The 18,735-nt window shown below is 43.3% G+C and overlaps 1 protein-coding gene across 1 annotated transcript in view; it reads left to right on the top strand.

Moving 5' to 3' along the window:
• Window positions 1–18,735, top strand: part of OBSCN (obscurin, cytoskeletal calmodulin and titin-interacting RhoGEF) — a gene marked incomplete at its 5' end in the record, with an annotated part of 248,074 nt that overhangs the window by 23,750 nt on the left and 205,589 nt on the right. Inside the window, 11 exons of the mRNA XM_081970681.1 lie at window positions 276–557; window positions 683–964; window positions 1,858–2,139; window positions 2,945–3,226; window positions 11,239–11,520; window positions 12,775–13,056; window positions 13,221–13,502; window positions 13,945–14,220; window positions 14,745–15,020; window positions 17,070–17,345; window positions 18,318–18,584. Of these exons, the coding sequence (XP_081826807.1) occupies window positions 276–557; window positions 683–964; window positions 1,858–2,139; window positions 2,945–3,226; window positions 11,239–11,520; window positions 12,775–13,056; window positions 13,221–13,502; window positions 13,945–14,220; window positions 14,745–15,020; window positions 17,070–17,345; window positions 18,318–18,584 (3,069 nt within the window). The remainder of the gene's footprint in view (window positions 1–275; window positions 558–682; window positions 965–1,857; window positions 2,140–2,944; window positions 3,227–11,238; window positions 11,521–12,774; window positions 13,057–13,220; window positions 13,503–13,944; window positions 14,221–14,744; window positions 15,021–17,069; window positions 17,346–18,317; window positions 18,585–18,735) is intronic.

Below are 18,735 nucleotides of genomic sequence, written 5' to 3'. Positions count from 1 at the left end.
CCAAGAGAAACTTTCCTTAGATCTAATCCCAAATACCATTTTTTAAAAAGTAATATTTTAATTTTTTTGTTTTGGTCTTAGTCAAGATCCAGAAACTGAGGTGGCATTTGCCAATGAGGCAAACATCTAGATATAGGATGACTTATCTTAGATGGCATAGAATATGTAGGTAGGACATATTCTTGAAGCTCAGAACTTTAGCTGTAAAGGAAAATGTCTAAATGTCCTAAAAAGAAAGTGAATTAAGATGTTTTGAACCTTCCTTCCACCATTAGATAGAGATGCTGAAGAGATGTTTACCAACAAGGAGAAGGTCCAGAAGGAGATCAAGGCTGTGGCCTCAGAGAATGTCTCTCTCAGCTGTGAGGTGGCCCAGGCCAAGACAGACGTCAAGTGGTTCAAGGATGGGAAACTGATCACTGCCAGTAAGAAATTCAAGGTAGAAACAGACGATAAATCCCGGAGTCTGGTTATACAACAGGTGGAGAAGAAAGATGCAGGTGAATATACCTGTGAAGCTGATGGCCAGAAGCTCACCTTCCAAGTCACAGTTGCAGGTACTTTATATTCTCCACATTTCTCATATAGTTAAAAGTGGTTTTATTTTTGGTTGATTGTTAAGAAGAGCACTCAGAAGCTCTAATGTGAATAAATGCGTCTTGTCTTCTGCTTCTACTCCTAGATGAAAAAATTAAAGAAGTCTTTGTCAACAAGGAGAAGGTCCAGAAGGACATCAAGGCTGTAGCTTCAGACAACATCTCTCTCAGCTGTGAGGTGGCCCAGGCCAAGACAGAAGTCAAATGGTTCAAGGATGGGAAATTGATCACTGCCAGTAAGAAATTAAAGGTAGAAACAGACGATAAATCCCGGCATCTGGTTATACAACAGGTGGAGAAGAAAGATGCAGGTGAATACACCTGTGAAGCTGATGGCGAGAAACTGAACTTCAAGGTCACAGTTGCAGGTACAAATATTTTAATTTCTTCCATAAATTCCTCCCATATATAAAGATAAAGATGACCAAACCATTAAGTGACTATTAAAAGAACGGCACTGAAAAAAGGTCACTTATGCCTGTTTTTACAACCATCGCGGCATTCCCATGATCACGTGATCAAAATTCAGATGCTCGGCAACTGATTCATATTTATGAGAGTTGTAGTGTCCCAGGGTCATATGATCTCCTTTTGCAATCTTTGGACCAGCAAAATTAATGGGGAAGCCAGAATCACTTAACAACCGTATTGCTAACTAAACAACTACAATGATTCACTTAACAACTGTGCAAGAAAGCTTGTAAAATGGATAAAATTCACATAACTGTCTCACTGGGCAACAGAAATTTTGGGCTCAATTGTGGGCCTAAGTCAAGGACTACCTGTATTTCTGTTTTATTCTTTCTATTGCATGTAGGTGGACATCTGTTCAGAATTTGAACACAACGGACAGATGGGTGCCCCTAAAAATCATTAGAACAAAAGCTGAATAAGGATTCTGTTAACTTCTAAATCTTACTTTAAATTTCTTTGATAGCCTTGCCATTTTTCTATATCATGCTCCAATAGTTGGTCAACAAGGAGAAGATCCAGAAGATCTCAATGTTAATACTTAACTCCAACTTAATACTTGGAGCACTAATTAAATATGATTACTTTAACCTTTAAAAGTTTTTTTTGTCTTGGTCAAGATTTGGAAGCCAATGAGACAAACATCCAGATGTAGAATGACATATATTAGATGGTATAGGATATGTAAGCTGGACTTCTTGAAGCTCAGAATTTTAGCTGTAAATGAATATGACAAAATGTCCTAAAGAGAAAGTGAATTAAGAAACCTTCTCTATTCCTTAAACATTAGATAGAGACGCTGAAGAGATGTTTACCAACAAGGAGAAGATCCAGAAGGAGATCAAGGTTGTGTCTTCAGAGAATGTCTCTCTCAGCTGTGAGGTGGCCCAGGCCAAGACAGATGTCAAATGGTTCAAGGATGGGAAACTGATCACCTCCAGCAAGAAATTCAAGGTGGAAGCTGAAGGCAGATCCCGACATCTGGTTATACAACAGGTGGAGAAGAAAGATGCAGGTGACTATACCTGTGAAGCTGATGGCCAGAAGCTCACAATCAAAGTCACAGTTGCAGGTGCGAACACCATTATATTTTCCTTTACATCTTACAATACAATAGTAGAGTTGGAAGGGACCTTGGAGGTCTTCTAGTCCAACCCCCTGCCTAGGCAGGAAACCCTATACCGTATCTTCCTAAATGTGAAGATAGGGTGTCAAAAAAAATCTTCTTTTTACTGATTGTTCCATTGACCTCTAAGAGATCAGCTTAAAGTTAGGTCAATGCAAAGGTTTGTTTCTAAAAAGACTTTTAAACACCATAGTACTATAGATTTATTATGCATAGTACATATAGCTGGGAATCTAGCAGAAGTTGAACCCAGCAGCACAATTTAATAATGTTGGACCCGAAAAGAAATAATAAATACAGCTGAATAAGCTGAACTGTAGCTGGACTATACCTTGATTGCTTAAAAACAATATTTTAATGAAGGAGAAAACATCTCTCCCACTAAAACTGACCGGGAAAGCAAAATCCCAGTCCCTTCTAGCCCTGATGGCATTAGGTAGTTGGGTTATGAAATGTTTGCAAGCAAACCACCAAGCTCAGAGAAAGCACCAAATGCCCCACAGTCTTCCTCCTCCTGCTGCTCTCTGCAAACCCCACTCCCTTCTAGCACTGATTATGTTACTTAGATGGGTAATAAAATGTTTGCAAGAAAACCACCAAACTCAGAGAGCACCAAGGACCCCATAGAGGACGATGCGTAGAAAGAATAGATGGGATTTGCACCTTCTGATGGTCGTGATTTTAGTCATTACGAGAAATGACCTGGAAGAGAAAGTGAATGAACATGTCTTGGTTGTCCTTTCACTACTAGATAAAGAAGCTGAGGAGATGTTTACCAACAAGGAGAAGATCCAAGAGGACATCAGGACTGTTCCTTCAGAAACTGTCTCTCTTAGCTGTGAGGTGGCCCAGGCCAAAACAGAAGTCAAATGGTTCAAGGATGGGAAACTGATCACCTCCAGCAAGAAATTCAAGGTAGAAACAGACGGTAGATCCCGGCGTCTGGTCATTCAACAGGTGGAGAAGAAAGATGCCGGTGAATACATCTGTGAAGCCAATGGCCAGAAACTGAACTTCAAAGTCACAGTTGCAGGTAGGAAAAGATTTGTCAGCTGCCACCTCACACTTTCTCTTCATAACCATTCAGTGTCAGCTGCCATGAATTCAAGGAGGGAGCAAGATGGGAGGGAGGAGCTTCACAGGAAACGAAATTTCACTGTCTGTCCAAGATGGGTTTCAAGGTCAGCCAGCTGGGAACTGAACACAGCTGCATACCAAAGCTACTGTTTAGAAATGACTGTTGTGAAAACATCTAAATTGAATTTGATTAGACATGCCCCCCCCCCGATGGGAGGCAACAAAAGGAGATAAAAGTTAGACGTTGGGATTTTGGTGCATAGGTTTCAGTTCTAACTACGCACTACTGTGGTTTACTTGACCTTTAGTAAACTATAACTTTCCCAATACATGGAGTTAAGGATTGTTCTTTCTTAGAGGCTCAAGTTGAGGGAAGTGTGAGAACAATTTTTGTAGGTCAGGTTTGGACTGTGGCATCTTTGATGCTCTCTTGAGCTTGGTGGGTTTCTTGATGATATCTCATTGCCCAACTAAGTAACATAATCTGTGCTAATCAATCATCAGTGGATTCATAAACAACATTTACACACTATTACATAATGTTATGTAATATTAACATTTACAAACACTATTCAAAAAAGACAATAGAAAAGCTAAGAAGGAAAGAGAAAAACCAGAATGCATCCTCTCTAGCACATGACATTCAGATAAGGAAGGATTAATACCAGACAAAAGATTAATCAAAAAATAATACTCTAACCAAAGAGAAAATCATACACACCCCATATACACTACTGTATATAAACAGGGAGCAAACCTCACTCTCTTCAAGCATTGATGATGTTGTGTAGCTGGGTCATGAAACATCTGCAAGAAAACAATTAAGATCAGAGAGCTCCAAGAACTCCCCATTTTTCATATTTTAGAAGTAATCTATAGTACATTTAAGTATTTCATTTCCAAACACTTCAGTCATGGCTGTTTTGGAAGTAATTATTTATGCTAGCCCAAGATCTATTTATTTATTTAGCCTATGCATCTACAGAAGTCATACGATTACTGATATAAAGGAAAAAGATGTCCTACGGATTTTGCTGACTATAGGGGTTGATGCTCATCTCTGTTTCAAGGGCATTCAACCAGTGCTCTCCGAAGACATTTTTTTCATTTTTTAAATATATAATTTTATTTATATATTTTTTAATTGAACATACATAGGTGCTTAGTGAACAGTGTATTTTAGTTATATGCAGTACTACTAATAATAATAATACATTATTTAGGTATACTAAATAATGGTAATAATCTTTCAACTTCTAACATTTATGTATACATAGTAATTATGCTATATTATATAATGTAGCAGTATACATAATAATATTTTCCCAATTTCTAATTTCTATCTCTATTTTCTAACCCTTAATAAAACAAATCCTATATTAAGAAGTATTCTGTATCTATCCATCATCTCTTGCTCTTTTTAGTATTTCAACTCTTATTGACTTTTTGACAAATCTCCCGTGTTCCTCCCTTGGGATCTTGCATCCCCTTACACCACTCATATTTAGTCTAAGTATTTCATCTGCCTCTATATCTACCTCTCGCTGTCGAATCTCTATAGCACCCATCAATAACTCTTTCATCACTTCTGGGAGATCTTTCTCTTTGTCCACTTATATTTTCAACACTTAAAGAGTAAGCTACCTGTTCAGTTTTAAGAATTTTTACTATCTCTTCCATATCTTTATTGGCTTGTGTCATTTGTTGATTTATCTCTATTCTTTCTTCTGTTCCTTCTAATTTCTCCTCTATTTTCAGGATTTTTTGTTCATTTCTCATTGTCATTTGCTGAGGGTTTCCTAGTCTCACATCTGTATCATACATCAGTTTCTTCATCTCCCTATGGTTCCTTGTCATAACTTCCTGAATACATCGAAGAATCAATAGTTTTGAGGTGTATTTGTTTTCCCTGTTGTAACATTTTTGTTAGATATTAACATATATCGTAGCAAGTCTCCTCTCTGGTCCGCCGCTACGGCGGGAAACAGGTATCGCTCTGATTGGTCGAGAGGCGTACCCGATTCCTATAAAAGGGGAACCCTCCGGCCACAGAGCAAGCTGGATCACTACTACTACTAATAAAGAGCTGTTAAGTCACTTCGTGTCCGCAGTCTGTTCTCTCGTTGCCCAGATCTAACATTGGCGACAATGGTGGGATCGAGAGACAGATAGGACGAAGAACGCTACTTCAGAATCTCCGGATTTGATCCAGCCCAGGAATTCGGCAGAAATTCCGGCAGCCATCTCAGGACACCGCAGTGCGGCAAATTCAAACGAGGAAAATGGCGATGCACACTCCCCCCGCTCCATTCGACCCAGCGAATGACGAATGGGAGGCATTCATGATTCGGTTCGAGTGTTTTCTCGAAGCGAACGAATACACGGGGATAACCGACGCCCGAAAGAAAAACATCTTCCTCGGCTACTGTGGAAAAGAAGTCTTCAATACGGCCAGAGACCTCACCGCACCTACTCCGATACAAGCGGTATCATGGGCGGCGTTGCAACAGACTCTACAGACTCATTACGTGCCAAAACCTTCCCGCCACGTTTGCCGCCAGGAATTCAACACGAGGAACCAGAAGGCGGGAGAATCAATCAATCAATACGTTGCAGCCCTACGTAAGGCATCAACTAACTGCGAGTTCAGGGATCTGGACGAACATATCCTGGCACAATTTGTTTGTGGGTTAAGAGACATTTCGCTACAAAAAGGCTGTTGGCAAATCCAAATTTAACCCTACAAATAGCGCTAAACGAAGCAAGGGCATCCGAGTCAGCGGAAAGATCATCGGAAAGCATACAACGCGGGTTCAACACAAGCCAGCCAGCACCCAGACAAACCAGAGTCCACTACGAGGACACCAACCCCGACTACGAGGATCCCGAGTTCGAGGACAGTCACCTGATGCGGAGCAGTCACATGAGGCCAGGGGGGAGACCCGGATTCCGTTTGCTGCCCTGCGCAAGCTGCGGAGGGAATCACCCCCGGTCTACCTGTCAGTTCAGGAACGTTGTTTGTTCACTCTGCAACAAACTTGGGCACATCGCATGAGTGTGCCGGAGCGGAGTCCCTGCCTCACGGCAGCCACCTACGTACCGCCAACAGAAGCCCAACCCAGGGGCTTGGCGAAACCAAAAAGGGCGCCCAGAGAGAAATCCACAAGTGTTTACCCAGAGAGAAAATCCCCAAAGAGCTGAGCGAGCGTATTCCCAGAGAGATTATACACAAAGAGCTGAGAGAGCGTTCTATCAAGACGCTCAACGAGAGTATTTTCAGGATACAGATGCTGAGATAGAGTTGACCCAGAGAGAGGAGTTGCGAACGTATCTCACAACAATAAGTCAGGTCCGCACCAAGCGGCCTAAAAAGCTGAAAGTCACAGTCCTCTTGGAGGGCTCACCTTGCGAGCTGGAAGTTGACACAGGATCGTCCCTGACGATCATTTCATGGGCATCCATGAAACAGGCTATCCCTAGCCTCAAAAAGAGCCAACTACGCGCTCCAGACATCCTGCTACGAGACTACCAGGGGAACCGAGTCCCCATCGTGGGCCAAGGCACGTTCCAGATCCGTTTCAAGGACATCGTAGCCCAGCTGCCCATGACCATTGCCAGCGCACCATTACAGAACCTCCTAGGACTGGATTGGTTTGAATCCTTGGGGCTAGAAGTCACCGGAATCAACGCCGTGGAGAACAGCAGCGCTGAGCAGATTTTTAAGGAGTTCGAGGATGTGTTCAGCCCCGGTCTGGGTAAGTATGTGGGTAAACCAATCTCATTCAATTTAGATCCCAAAGTGGCGCCAATCCGACTTAAACCGAGACAAGTGCCTTTTGCACTCCGCCCAAAAATAGACAAGGAGATAGATAAGTTAGTGGAGCAGGGAATCCTTGAGCCGGTAGATCACGCGCGCTGGGAAACTCCCATTGTGACCCCAGTCAAGCCAGACGGGTCAGTCCGCATCTGCGCGGACTATAAATGCACAATTAATGTCGCGCTACAACAAAGCGCATATCCTGTGCCCGTAGTACAACACCTATTGCATTCGTTGGGGCCAGGAAAGATATTTGCTAAGTTAGACATGGCACAAGCTTACCAGCAGTTGCCCGTGGATAGCGCCACAGCGGAGGCCCAAACTATAGTGACGCATAGGGGAGCATTCAAATGCAACCGGCTACAATTCGGTGTGAGTATTGCTCCAGGTCTGTTCCAGAGCGTCATGGAACGGCTTTTGCAAGGGATACCGGGAGTCGTCCCCTATTTCGACGACATCTTGGTGTCCGCTGCAAACGAAGAGCAACTATTAAAAAGAGTCAAAACTGTTTTGGCCAGAATCAGAGAAAAGGGTCTCCGCCTCAAAAAGGAGAAATGCCAAATTAACGTGCCTAGCGTAGAATTCCTGGGATATAGAATCGATGGTCAGGGAATACACCCCACTTCAAAGAAAATTAAGGCGATCCAGGACACCCCCACACCACGAAATCAGACCGAGTTGCAGGCCTTCCTCGGACTACTTAACTTCTACAGCGTTTTTCTGAGACAGAAGGCGACCGTTGCTGAGCCATTACATCGACTACTCCAGAGGAACGCAACATGGAGATGGGGACGATCCGAAGCAGCAGCTTTTGCCGCAGTAAAGCGCCTGCTCACCACTGACTCGCTGTTAGTCCAATACAGCCAGACGCTACCGCTGGTATTGACCTGCGACGCATCACCTTTTGGAGTCGGCGCAGTCCTCAGCCACAGGATGCCAAACGGGAACAAAGCACCCATCGCTTTCTACTCCAGGACTCTTTCATCGGCCGAGAGGAATTACAGCCAGATGGACAGGGAAGCGTTAGCTGCTGTAGCTGGAGTAAAACGTTTCCACGAATACCTCTACGGCCGTGATTTTGAACTGATTACAGATCACAAACCGCTGTTGGGACTTTTGGCGGGAAACCGCCCCACTCCAGTCTCCCTTTCTCCACGCATGACCAGGTGGACTGTTTTCCTGGCTGCGTACTCATACAAGTTGATTCATCGACCGGGCTCCACTCTAGGACACGCAGACGCACTCAGCCGTTGCCCACTACCGGACCTTTTGCCAGACCCCACTCCCGAAGTACCGGTGCTGCTCATTGACTGTTTGGACTCAGGACCGGTTTCTTCCTGCGACGTTGCAAGGTTCTCCTCTAAAGACAATATAATAAAGCAAGTTCAAACTTGGGTTTGGAGGGGGTGGCCGAAGGGAAACGTGGGCCCAGGATTCAAAGTGTTTTGGTCAAAACGGGATGAACTCTCAGTGTTACAAGGTTGTTTATTGTGGGGGGATCGAGTTGTTATTCCTTATGCGTTACGTAGAAATGTGTTAGATGCATTACATGTTGGTCATCCGGGGATCGTTAGGATGAAGGCGTTAGCAAGAAGTTACGTTTGGTGGCCAAACATGGACAAAGAGATAGAGGAATGGGTGGCCACTTGCGATCCATGCCAGGAATCGAGGCCAGCTCCCCCGGAAGCGCCCGCCACAGAATGGGAAAAGCCTAAAGCACCCTGGTTGAGAATACACATCGACTTCGCAGGGCCAGTTCAAGGTCAGACCTTCCTCATAGTTGTGGATGCATACTCCAAATGGCTAGAAGTAGTCCTAATGACTTCAACCACGGCAGAGGCAGTCATTAAGGTTCTACGGCGACTTTTCGCCACTCATGGCCTGCCCGACCTCCTGGTCTCCGACAACGGGCCCCAGTTCACGGCCATGCAATTCGAAACGTATTTAGCAAGTCAGGGGATTCGGCATGCCCTCGTCGCGCCATTCCATCCGGCATCAAACGGACAGGCGGAAAGAATGGTGCGATCCGCAAAAGAGGCCCTCGCTAGGATGGGTCCAGGTGATTGGCAAACACGCATTGACCATTACCTATTGATTCAACACATTACCCCCAGCACTACGACGGGTAGGAGCCCCGCTGAACTACTCATGGGCCGCCGTCTACGGTCTCACCTGGACCGTCTTCACCCGAATTACTCTGCCACAGCACCCCCAGACTCCACAAGCAAAATTCGGAGTTTTAGCATAGGGGATTCGGTATACGCCCACAACTATGCAGGGGGGACATTGTGGATGCCGGCAAAGGTCATTGGCATCACGGGTCCACGATTGTATCTGCTAGAACTGGAAGACGGGCGAAACTGGAAAAGGCACATTGATCAACTACGAGGTCGCCTGGCGCACTCAGACCTTCGAACCGAGAACAAGAGCTACCTGCCAATACAGAGTCAACCACTAGAGAGCTCCAACACAGAGAACTACGACACCTGCGAGCCCAGGACAGAACAAGAGGTCGAACACGAAACGGAACAATGCCAACACAACAAAAGCCAGCAGATCCCCGAACGCCAAAGTAACGAAAGCCTACAGACTCCCGAACGCGAAACAGGGAAAGCAACCGATCCTGCAACCACTTCCGATCAACCCGAACTGCGACGTTCCACCCGCATAAGGCAAACACCAACGTACCTTAGAGACTATGTAACAAACCGCAATGTGCCGTCTAAGAGGGGAGGGGTGTTAGATATTAACATATATCGTAGCAAGTCTCCTCTCTGGTCCGCCGCTACGGCGGGAAACAGGTATCGCTCTGATTGGTCGAGAGGCGTACCCGATTCCTATAAAAGGGGAACCCTCCGGCCACAGAGCAAGCTGGATCACTACTACTACTAATAAAGAGCTGTTAAGTCACTTCGTGTCCGCAGTCTGTTCTCTCGTTGCCCAGATCTAACAATTTTACTTTAATTTAATAGGCTAAAAGGTACCCAATAGTCCACCAAAATCCCTATGTCTCAATGGCCCAGCACAACAAATAGCCAATATCAGAAAAATTTGCTCAATTCAGAACTGTTCCTTAGAATCTACAATATTTATAGTCCTCAAAATCTGCCAATTTGCTCCCTCTGTTATCTGAATTTGTAAGAAAGAACGTATGATGTTCTATAAAACAGTATTCATAATTGTTAGATCGGGTAATGGATAGGCGCACAAAGGCTTAACGGTAACAACAGCTCTTTATTAAGTACAACAAGTGAGAAAATTCCAGCAACAGTTGAGTCTGACAGCAGCCCTTTTATAGGGAGCTGTCAGACCCTTCGACCCATAGGATTAAACCTCCATTCCTGCCGGAACAGAGGACCTTGGTGGAAACCACTGTAGTTAGAACAAGTATCTAACAATAATCCAGAATGGCCCACCCAATTTCCCCATGTCTCTCTAATCCACAGAGTCAAATGTTCAGTTTCAAGGGCAGTTGAAGTTCCTATTGTTTATAATCCACACTACTTTGAAGATCTTCAAAAGGCTCACCAGTTACTCCCAAGCAGCCAGAAAGCAAATACGTAGTCTAAACAAAAAGACAGACTTCCAGTCGTTGTTTGCTTTTCACTTTGTTTCCCTTCTTCTTATCAATCCTGGCTTCCTGTCAAGGTCTTTTCCAACCATGTAGTAGTATAGTATCTTTTTTTCACCAGTAGGTGGCATTCCAGCTCATCCCAGCTCCCTATGGTCACGTGATCCAAATTAGGGTACTTGGCATCTGGTATGAATTTAGAACAGTTGCAGTTTCGTGAGATCATACGATCATCATTTGTATTCTTTCCAATTGACTTTTGACAAGCAAACCTATTGCTTCACTTAATGAATACATGGTTTACTTAATAGCAGGGATTTGCTTAACAACCATGGCAAAAAAGATCAGGCACAAGTCACTGAACAAACCTCTTTCTTAAAAATAGCAATTCTGGTTCCAAATATAATTGCAAGTTGAGGCCTAGCTGTATGTACTTTATAAAAAACCTGAAGAGGCATGATAGGGTAATTTCCCTTATGGAGGATGTGATCTACTGTCCTATGATCCCAGAAAGGATGATTACAATTTAAAACAAAGGTTAAAAAGTTGAATTTTGATTGTCTTCTTCAATCAAACTCAGATGCAAAAGCTGAGGAGATGTTTACCAACAAGGAGAAGGTCCAGAAGGAGATCAAAGTTGTTGCTTCAGAGAATGTCTGTCTCAGCTGTGAGGTGGCCCAGGCCAAGACAGACGTCAAATGGTTCAAGGATGGGAAACTGATCACCTCCAGCAAGAAATTCAAGGTGGAAGCTGAAGGCAGATCCCGACGTCTGGTTGTCCAACAGGTGGAGAAGAAAGATGGAGGCGAATACACCTGTGAAGCTGATGGCCAGAAACTCACCTTCAAAGTTGCAGTTGCAGGTACCACCAGCTTTATATTCTCTACATCTCCCATATAGAGCAATAAAAGACCAATCCATTTTTGGTTGATTCACCAGAGCAGCTCTCAGAAGTGTAAAAGAACACCTTCAAATTGTGTCAGTGATGAAGTTTGCTTTGGCCAACAGTTTTAGGTAGCACAACTATCATTCTATTATCCATGTTCTATGTAGTTGGAAATCTGGCTGTATTTCAACACCGCCTCTGAAATCGATGAGCATTAGACATCAGTAAAAACATGAAAACCAAAGCTACATAAGGATGCTGGTTACCTTTTAAGTAGTATTTTGAAAATCTGGATTGATTTGGCTGAGGGCTTAGAACTTTAGGAGTTTGGCAGGAAAAGAACAACCATATGGAGGATAATAGAATAGCAAGATTGGAAGGGAACTTGGAGGTCCAATCCCTTGCTCAAACAGAAAGCCCTGTACTATTTAAGATAAACAGTTGTCCAATCTCTTCTTTAAAACCAACAACAACTTCTAGAGGGAAGTTGTTCCACTGATTAATTGTTCTCACTATCCCAAAGGTGCTTTTGCAAGAGGCAACTGGACTTTCTGGTTTTTCTTTTTCTTTGAAGATGTTTTGCTTCTCATCCAAAAAGTTTTTCAGCTCTCACTATCTCCTTCAGTGTTCTCATTGTAAGGAAATTTATCCTCAGTTCTAAGTTGCTTCTCTCCTTGATTAGTTTCCACCCATTGCTTTTTGTTCTACCGTCAGGCACTTTGGAGAATAGTTTGACTCCCTCTTCTTTGTGGCAACCCCTGAGATATTGGAAGACTGCTATCCTGTCTCCCCTGGTCCTTTTTTTCATTGAACTAGACATACCCAGTTCCTGCAACCGTTCTTCATATGTTTTAGTCTCCAGTCCCCTAATCCTCTTTGTTGCTCTTCTCTGCACTCTTTCTAGAGTCTCAACATCTTCTTTATATTGTGGCGAACGCAACAGGATGCAAGTATTCCAAGTGTGGCCTTACCAAGGCCTTATAAAGTGGTATTAACCCTTCACGTGATCTTGATTCTATCCCTCTGTTGATGCAGCCTAGAACTGTGTTGGCTTTTTTGGCAGCTGTAGCACACTGCTGGCTCATATATAGGTTATTGTCTCTTAATGAGCTTGACCAAGATATGAGGATGATCATATCTTATGGTGTATGAATGTGTAGATGACATCTCCTTTTTGAAGCCCATTACTTCAAATGTTCAATGTGTCTTGTTCTCTCTTCCCGCATCTAGATGAAAAAGTTAAGGAGGTGTTTGTCAACAAAGAGAAGGTCCAGAAAGATATCAAGGCTGTGTCTTCAGAGAATGTCTCTCTCAGTTGTGAGGTGGCTCAGTCCAAGGCAGAAGTGAAATGGTTCAAGGATGGGAAACTGATCACTGTGAGCAAAAAATTCAAAGTAGAAGCACAAGGTGGATCTCGTTGTCTCATTGTGCAACAGGTGGAGAAGAAAGATGCAGGTGATTACACCTGCGAAGCTGATGGCCAGAAACTAACTTTCAAAATCACAGTTGCAGGTAAAATGCCCTTATATTACACATATATTACTCCATCTCTCTATTTATCTATCTCTATTTATCTATCTATCTATCCATCCATCCATCCATTCATCCCACTATCTGCCAAAATATCCTAAGGAGAAAATGAATTAAGAAGTTTTCTCCATTCCTTCCACCATTAGATAGAGACGTTGAAGAGATATTTACCAACAAGGAGAAGGTCCAGAAGGAGATCAAAGCTGTGGCCTCAGAGAATGTTTCCCTCAGCTGTGAGGTGGCCCAGGCCAAGACAGATGTCAAATGGTTCAAGGATGGGAAACTAATCACCTCCAGCAAGAAATTCAAGGTGGAAGCTGAAGGCAGATCCCGGCGTCTGGTTGTCCAACAGGTGGAGAAGAAAGATGCATGTGACTATACCTGTGAAGCTGATGGCCAGAAGCTCACTTTCAAAGTCACTGTAACAGGTAACAACATACATATTTGTTCTTTATTTTTAGTTATATTGCAGGATATAAGCAGTATAGATTCTTTGTTTGTTGACAAGTATAGATAGATGATTGATAGACAGACAGATGGATATATGATAGATATAAATATATATTGATTGCAAAAAAATCTGTGGCAATTATACTTTTTTGGGGACACACTATGAATTTGAAATAGCTCAAAGCTTTTGATTGAATCGTTCTGTACTTTCTAGAAACAGAGAATGAGCTCCTATTATATTTATTTTATCAAGGAGTCCCAGGTAGCTAAAAATTCCAGGTTATGTACAAATTTAGGGAAAAAACGAGTCAAACAAAATTAGCAAAAGATCCTAATTCTACAGAAGAACAGCTCTGTATTTAGTAATTACTGCTATTTTCTTTGTTTGCTTTTTAAAATCCTGCTATGATTATGGTCCAGAAGCCGAGGAGATGTTTGCCAACAAAGAGATGTTTGAGAAGGACCTCAAAGTTGTGGCTTCAGAGTCTGTCTCTCTCAGCTGTGAGGTGGCCCAGGCCAAGACAGACGTCAAATGGTTCAAGGATGGGAAATTGATCACCTCCAGCAAGAAATTCAAGGTGGAAGCTGAAAGCAGATCCCGACGTCTGGTTGTCCAACAGGTGGAGAAGAAAGATGCCGGTGAATACACCTGTGAAGCTGGAAAACAGAAGTTGACCTACAAAGTTTTTGTTGAAGGTAAGAATAACAAACATGTAGAATCAATCAATATCGTAAAGTTTGTCCAATTAGAAGGCTGGATTTCTTTGCGATCTGTGTTGATCGTCTTGGTTGCTATTTGAGCATTCTTGAAACCTTTCTCCCTCTCTCTATCCCAGGTGAGTAGAGTGGAAATTATGTAGAAGCAATTATGAAGTGGATGGGTAGGTGGGTGGTCAGATAGATACTTAGAAACATAGATGATACAGACAAAAAAAAAGACAGTTAGACATAAGGGTGAATGAATATGATTTGCGGACATTTATTGAGAGCGAGAAAGAGAGAGGGAGAGAGAAGGATGGATGGATGAGATGATGAATGGGCAGATACATAGACAGATGCAGAGAGACAGAGAGATGGGCAGATAAACATAAATGGAGCTGAATGGATGAGATGATAAAAGAATGGATAGATAGGTAGGTAGAGACTGAAATAAGATAAAGAGATTAAAACTTGATTCTTGTTATGCAAGTTGACAACATCTCTTTTCTTCCACATCACAGAAGCTCCTGATGTTTTTACCAACAAGGACAAAATAAAGGAGGAAGTCAAGGCAGTCCTGAAGGAGAATGCCATTTTGACCTGCCAGGTGGCCACTTCAGACACTCAAGTGAAATGGTACAAAGATGGAGAACCCATCCCCATCAGTAAACACATTAAGATGGAGTCAGATGGAACCACCCGCAAATTGTATCTGGAGCAAGTGGCGACCAAGGACGTCGGACAGTACACCTGTGAAGCAGGTGGTCAGAAAGTGACCTTCAAGCTGGAAGTAACAGGTGAGATCTCTTCTCCTTTTCTAATAGTGTGTTGCAGTTGCTAAAAAAGGCCAGTATAGTCCCAGGTTGCATCATCAGAAAGATAGTTTGAAGATCATATGAGGGAATAGTATAGGTAATCCCCCACGTACGACCACAATTGAACCCAAAATGTATGTCGTTAAGTGAGACATTTGTTAAGTGAGTTGCCAAGCCTCTTAATTTTGATCACATGACCATGGGGATGCTGCAAGGGGTGTGTGAAAAACAGCCCCTTTTTTTCTGTGCTGTTGTAACTTCGAATGGTCACTAAATGAATGGTTGTAAGTCAAGAATTACCTATATATATCTAACCTATTAAAGAAAAGGACTAGGGATGACATGATAGCAGCCTTCCAATATTTGAGGGGCTGCCGCAAAGTAGAGGGTGTGTGTGTCAATCTATTCTTCAAAGCACCTGAAGGCAAAACAAAAGCAACAAATGGAAACGAATGAAGGAGAGAAGCAACCTGGAATTAGGGAGGGATTTCCAAACAGTGAGAACAATTAATCAGAGGAACGACTTGCCTCATGAAGCTATGGGTGCTCCATCACTGGCTGTTTTCAAGAAGGGATTGGACAGCATTGGTGATATAAGACCATGATGGGTTGAGAGAATGTCCTTTTATCTTAGATTTCAAAATGTAATAGAAGCAGATGGGGAAAATATAAGGGACATTATGACTAATATTTTAGCTGAATACATACACAAAGATAAACAGCAGATGGAATGGGAGATAGATCTGGTCTATAGAGTGAATTCAGCATACGCCAGAACACACAATGTACCCAGGGAGGTTCATATTAAATTCCTTAGGAAAAGCACAAGAGATGAAATTCTGGGTGTACAAAGGGGGCAAGCACTGACATATCATGACAGGGAGATAACCATCCTGAAGCAGATCCCAAAAAAAAATTAGGGAGAAAAGGAAAAACTATTCGCAATTGGCGAATAAACTATACCAGAAGGGGGTGTGGTTTAGATGGTTGATGCCTGAAGGTATGCTGATATTCTGGGAGGAGACAAGAATCAGAATCAATACACCCATAGAGGCACAGGCCTTTATGGAAAAAAATAAAGCGAACCTAGAAAAAACAGAAGACGCTACAACGGTCATACAGGACACAGGAGGGGCCGGAGCTCTGCCAGCGGGGGGTGAAGGGGCAACACCAAGAAAGCTCAGATCACAAAAATGAATAAGAAAACCACAAAGTTATAAACAGACCGAAAGTAATAATGAAATTATATCTAGACTATATATCATAACTATATAAATTGATTGAAAACTCTTTTTTTTAGAATTAATATGCTGATTTTTTATGATTATGTATTAATGTTTTATACTTAGATGTATCTTATGAGTTTGGAGGGAGGGGGCGTCTGCCACACTTGCAACTGCCAAAATTTGTAACCATTCCACCTACCCTTTTCCTTATAAATGTTTTAAAAAACCAATAAAATTTTTTGAAAAAAAAAAAAAAAGACCGTGATGGCATGCAGCACCCTCTCTGTCATCCCAGTTTCGCTCCACCACACATGTGCATCTCCCGCCGGTCAGCTGGTCTTCGGGTCTCTGCCGTGCATGCATGGGAGGCAGGTACATGTATGTGGGGGGGCGCACGTGCATGTGGGGGGCACATGCGGGGGGCACATGCGGGGGGCACATGCGCATGCACAAGGGTGGGGGGTATGCAGGGGGTGGTGTGCATCGCATTTTGGGGATTTGGCCGTGTGCGCGCTTTGGGTACTCAGTCCGGAAAAGATTAGTCATCACTGGTATAGGGTCTCTTGCTTGAACAGGGGGTTGGACTAGAAGACCTCCAAGGTCCCTTCCAACTCTGTTACATGCCTAAGTTACTTTGGCAAATAATCTCTTCTATTATGTTACCATTCTACAAGTTATTGATGGGAGGGAGGGTTGGATTCAACACTGACTTAACAACTGCCTCACTTAGCAACAAAAGTTCCCATCCTAAGTGTTGTCATAAGTTGAGGACTTAGCTGTACTCATTTTCCCATTGCTCTTCCAGAACCAGAGGTCAAACTCCAAAGGAAAGTTGCTCAGGAGGAGACCATTGTTGCTCAGGAGCACAAGGAGGTTGTCTTCTCCACTGTAGTATCACCTGAGGATGCTGAGGTCAAGTGGTTTAAGGATGGAGTCGAGATCCAAGATGGTCAGAACTATGTGGTCAAAAAGGACAAGGCGGCTAGGACCTTGATTGTGAAGATGGCCGAAACCAAAGATGCTGGTTTGTACACCTGCGAAGTTAAGAGTGAGAAACAGCAGTTCCAACTCAAGGTGGAAGGTGAGAGACAAGCAGAGGTGACCATCCTGAAATGTCCAAGCAATTTGGTGAAAGTTGCAAGGCCAACTAACATGAGACAGAAACATCAGATCTGTCAAAGATGAAATAAATCAATTCAAGCTCTTTCCAGCCCTAAAATAATAATGGGGTCAAGAGCTGTGCGAGTTAGTAGTTACTAGTTCTGTGGGGTCCTTGGTGGTCTTTGAGCTTGAGGTCTTTCTTGCAAGCGTTTCATGACCCAGTTAGGGAACATCATCAATGCTAGAAGGGAGCAGGATTTGTAGAAAGGAGGATATTGTAGCTTGAGGTTGAGCTGTGGGATCCTTGGTTGTCTCTGAGCTGGGTTGGTTTCTTGCAAATATTTCTGCAGGAACATCATCAGTGCTAGAAAGGAGGGTGGTTGCAGAGAGGGGTGAGGAAGAGGAGGAGGAGGAGGAAGAGGAAGAGGACTGTGGGGTCCTTGAGGCTCTCTGATCTTGGTTGCATTCTTGCAGACATTTCGTGATTGAATTAGGCAACATCATCAGTGCCAGAAGGGAGAAGAGCTTGATCATGTTCCCTAGTTGGGTCATCAAAGGACTGCAAGAGATCACCAAGCTCAGAGGCTCCTCCTCTTCCTCTGAAAATACCATTCTCTTCTAGCACTGATGATGTTCCCTAGTTGGGTCATGAAATATTTACAAGAAACCAACCCAGCTCAGAGACCACCATTGGATCCCACAGTTCAACCTCAAGTTACAAATATTTTCTTCTGTTACATACTGTTCCAAGCTTAGAAACATGTTTTCTTTAAGCCAAAAAAGTATCCATTAGATAAATCACTGGACAATGAGACCCTCTGTGTTCAGCACACTTTATACCACTGGACATCTGAACCAGTTTGCACCATAAAAGAGGGATTAAAAATCTAAATAAATACTATATGATCTTTCTTTTGACCTATTTTTTTTCTATCTTCCAATTCTCCTGCAGAAGTACCGGTTAAGTTTGCCAAAAAGCTGGAGCCCGTAAAAGCTGAGCTCGGAAAGGCTTTGAGCTTGAGTTGTGAACTCAGCCAGCCTGAAGGAGCGGTTGTGTGGCGCAAGGACGGAACAGTCCTCAAAGCCAGCAAGCGCTACCTGATGCAAGAAATTGGTGCCAAGAGAGTGCTGATAATCTCTGGCTTGCGGGCTGAGGACAAGGGAGAATATTCATGTGGGACAAGGAATGACCAATGCACCATTCAAGTCACACCCACAGGTATTTTCTGATGTAACGGATATGCGGTAGTGCCACAGAAAGCAGCTGTTGTGAACAGAGAACTTCATCAGTATTAGAAGGGAGTGGAGGTTTGCGGAAGTGAGTAGGTGGAGGAGGAGGGGAAAGAGGAGGAGGAAGAAGAGAAGGAAGA

This window comes from Natrix helvetica, assembly GCF_964273705.1.
Source record: "Natrix helvetica genome assembly, chromosome: Z".
Lineage (NCBI taxonomy): Eukaryota > Metazoa > Chordata > Lepidosauria > Squamata > Natricidae > Natrix > Natrix helvetica.
This window is presented reverse-complemented; position numbering and strand designations above follow the sequence as displayed.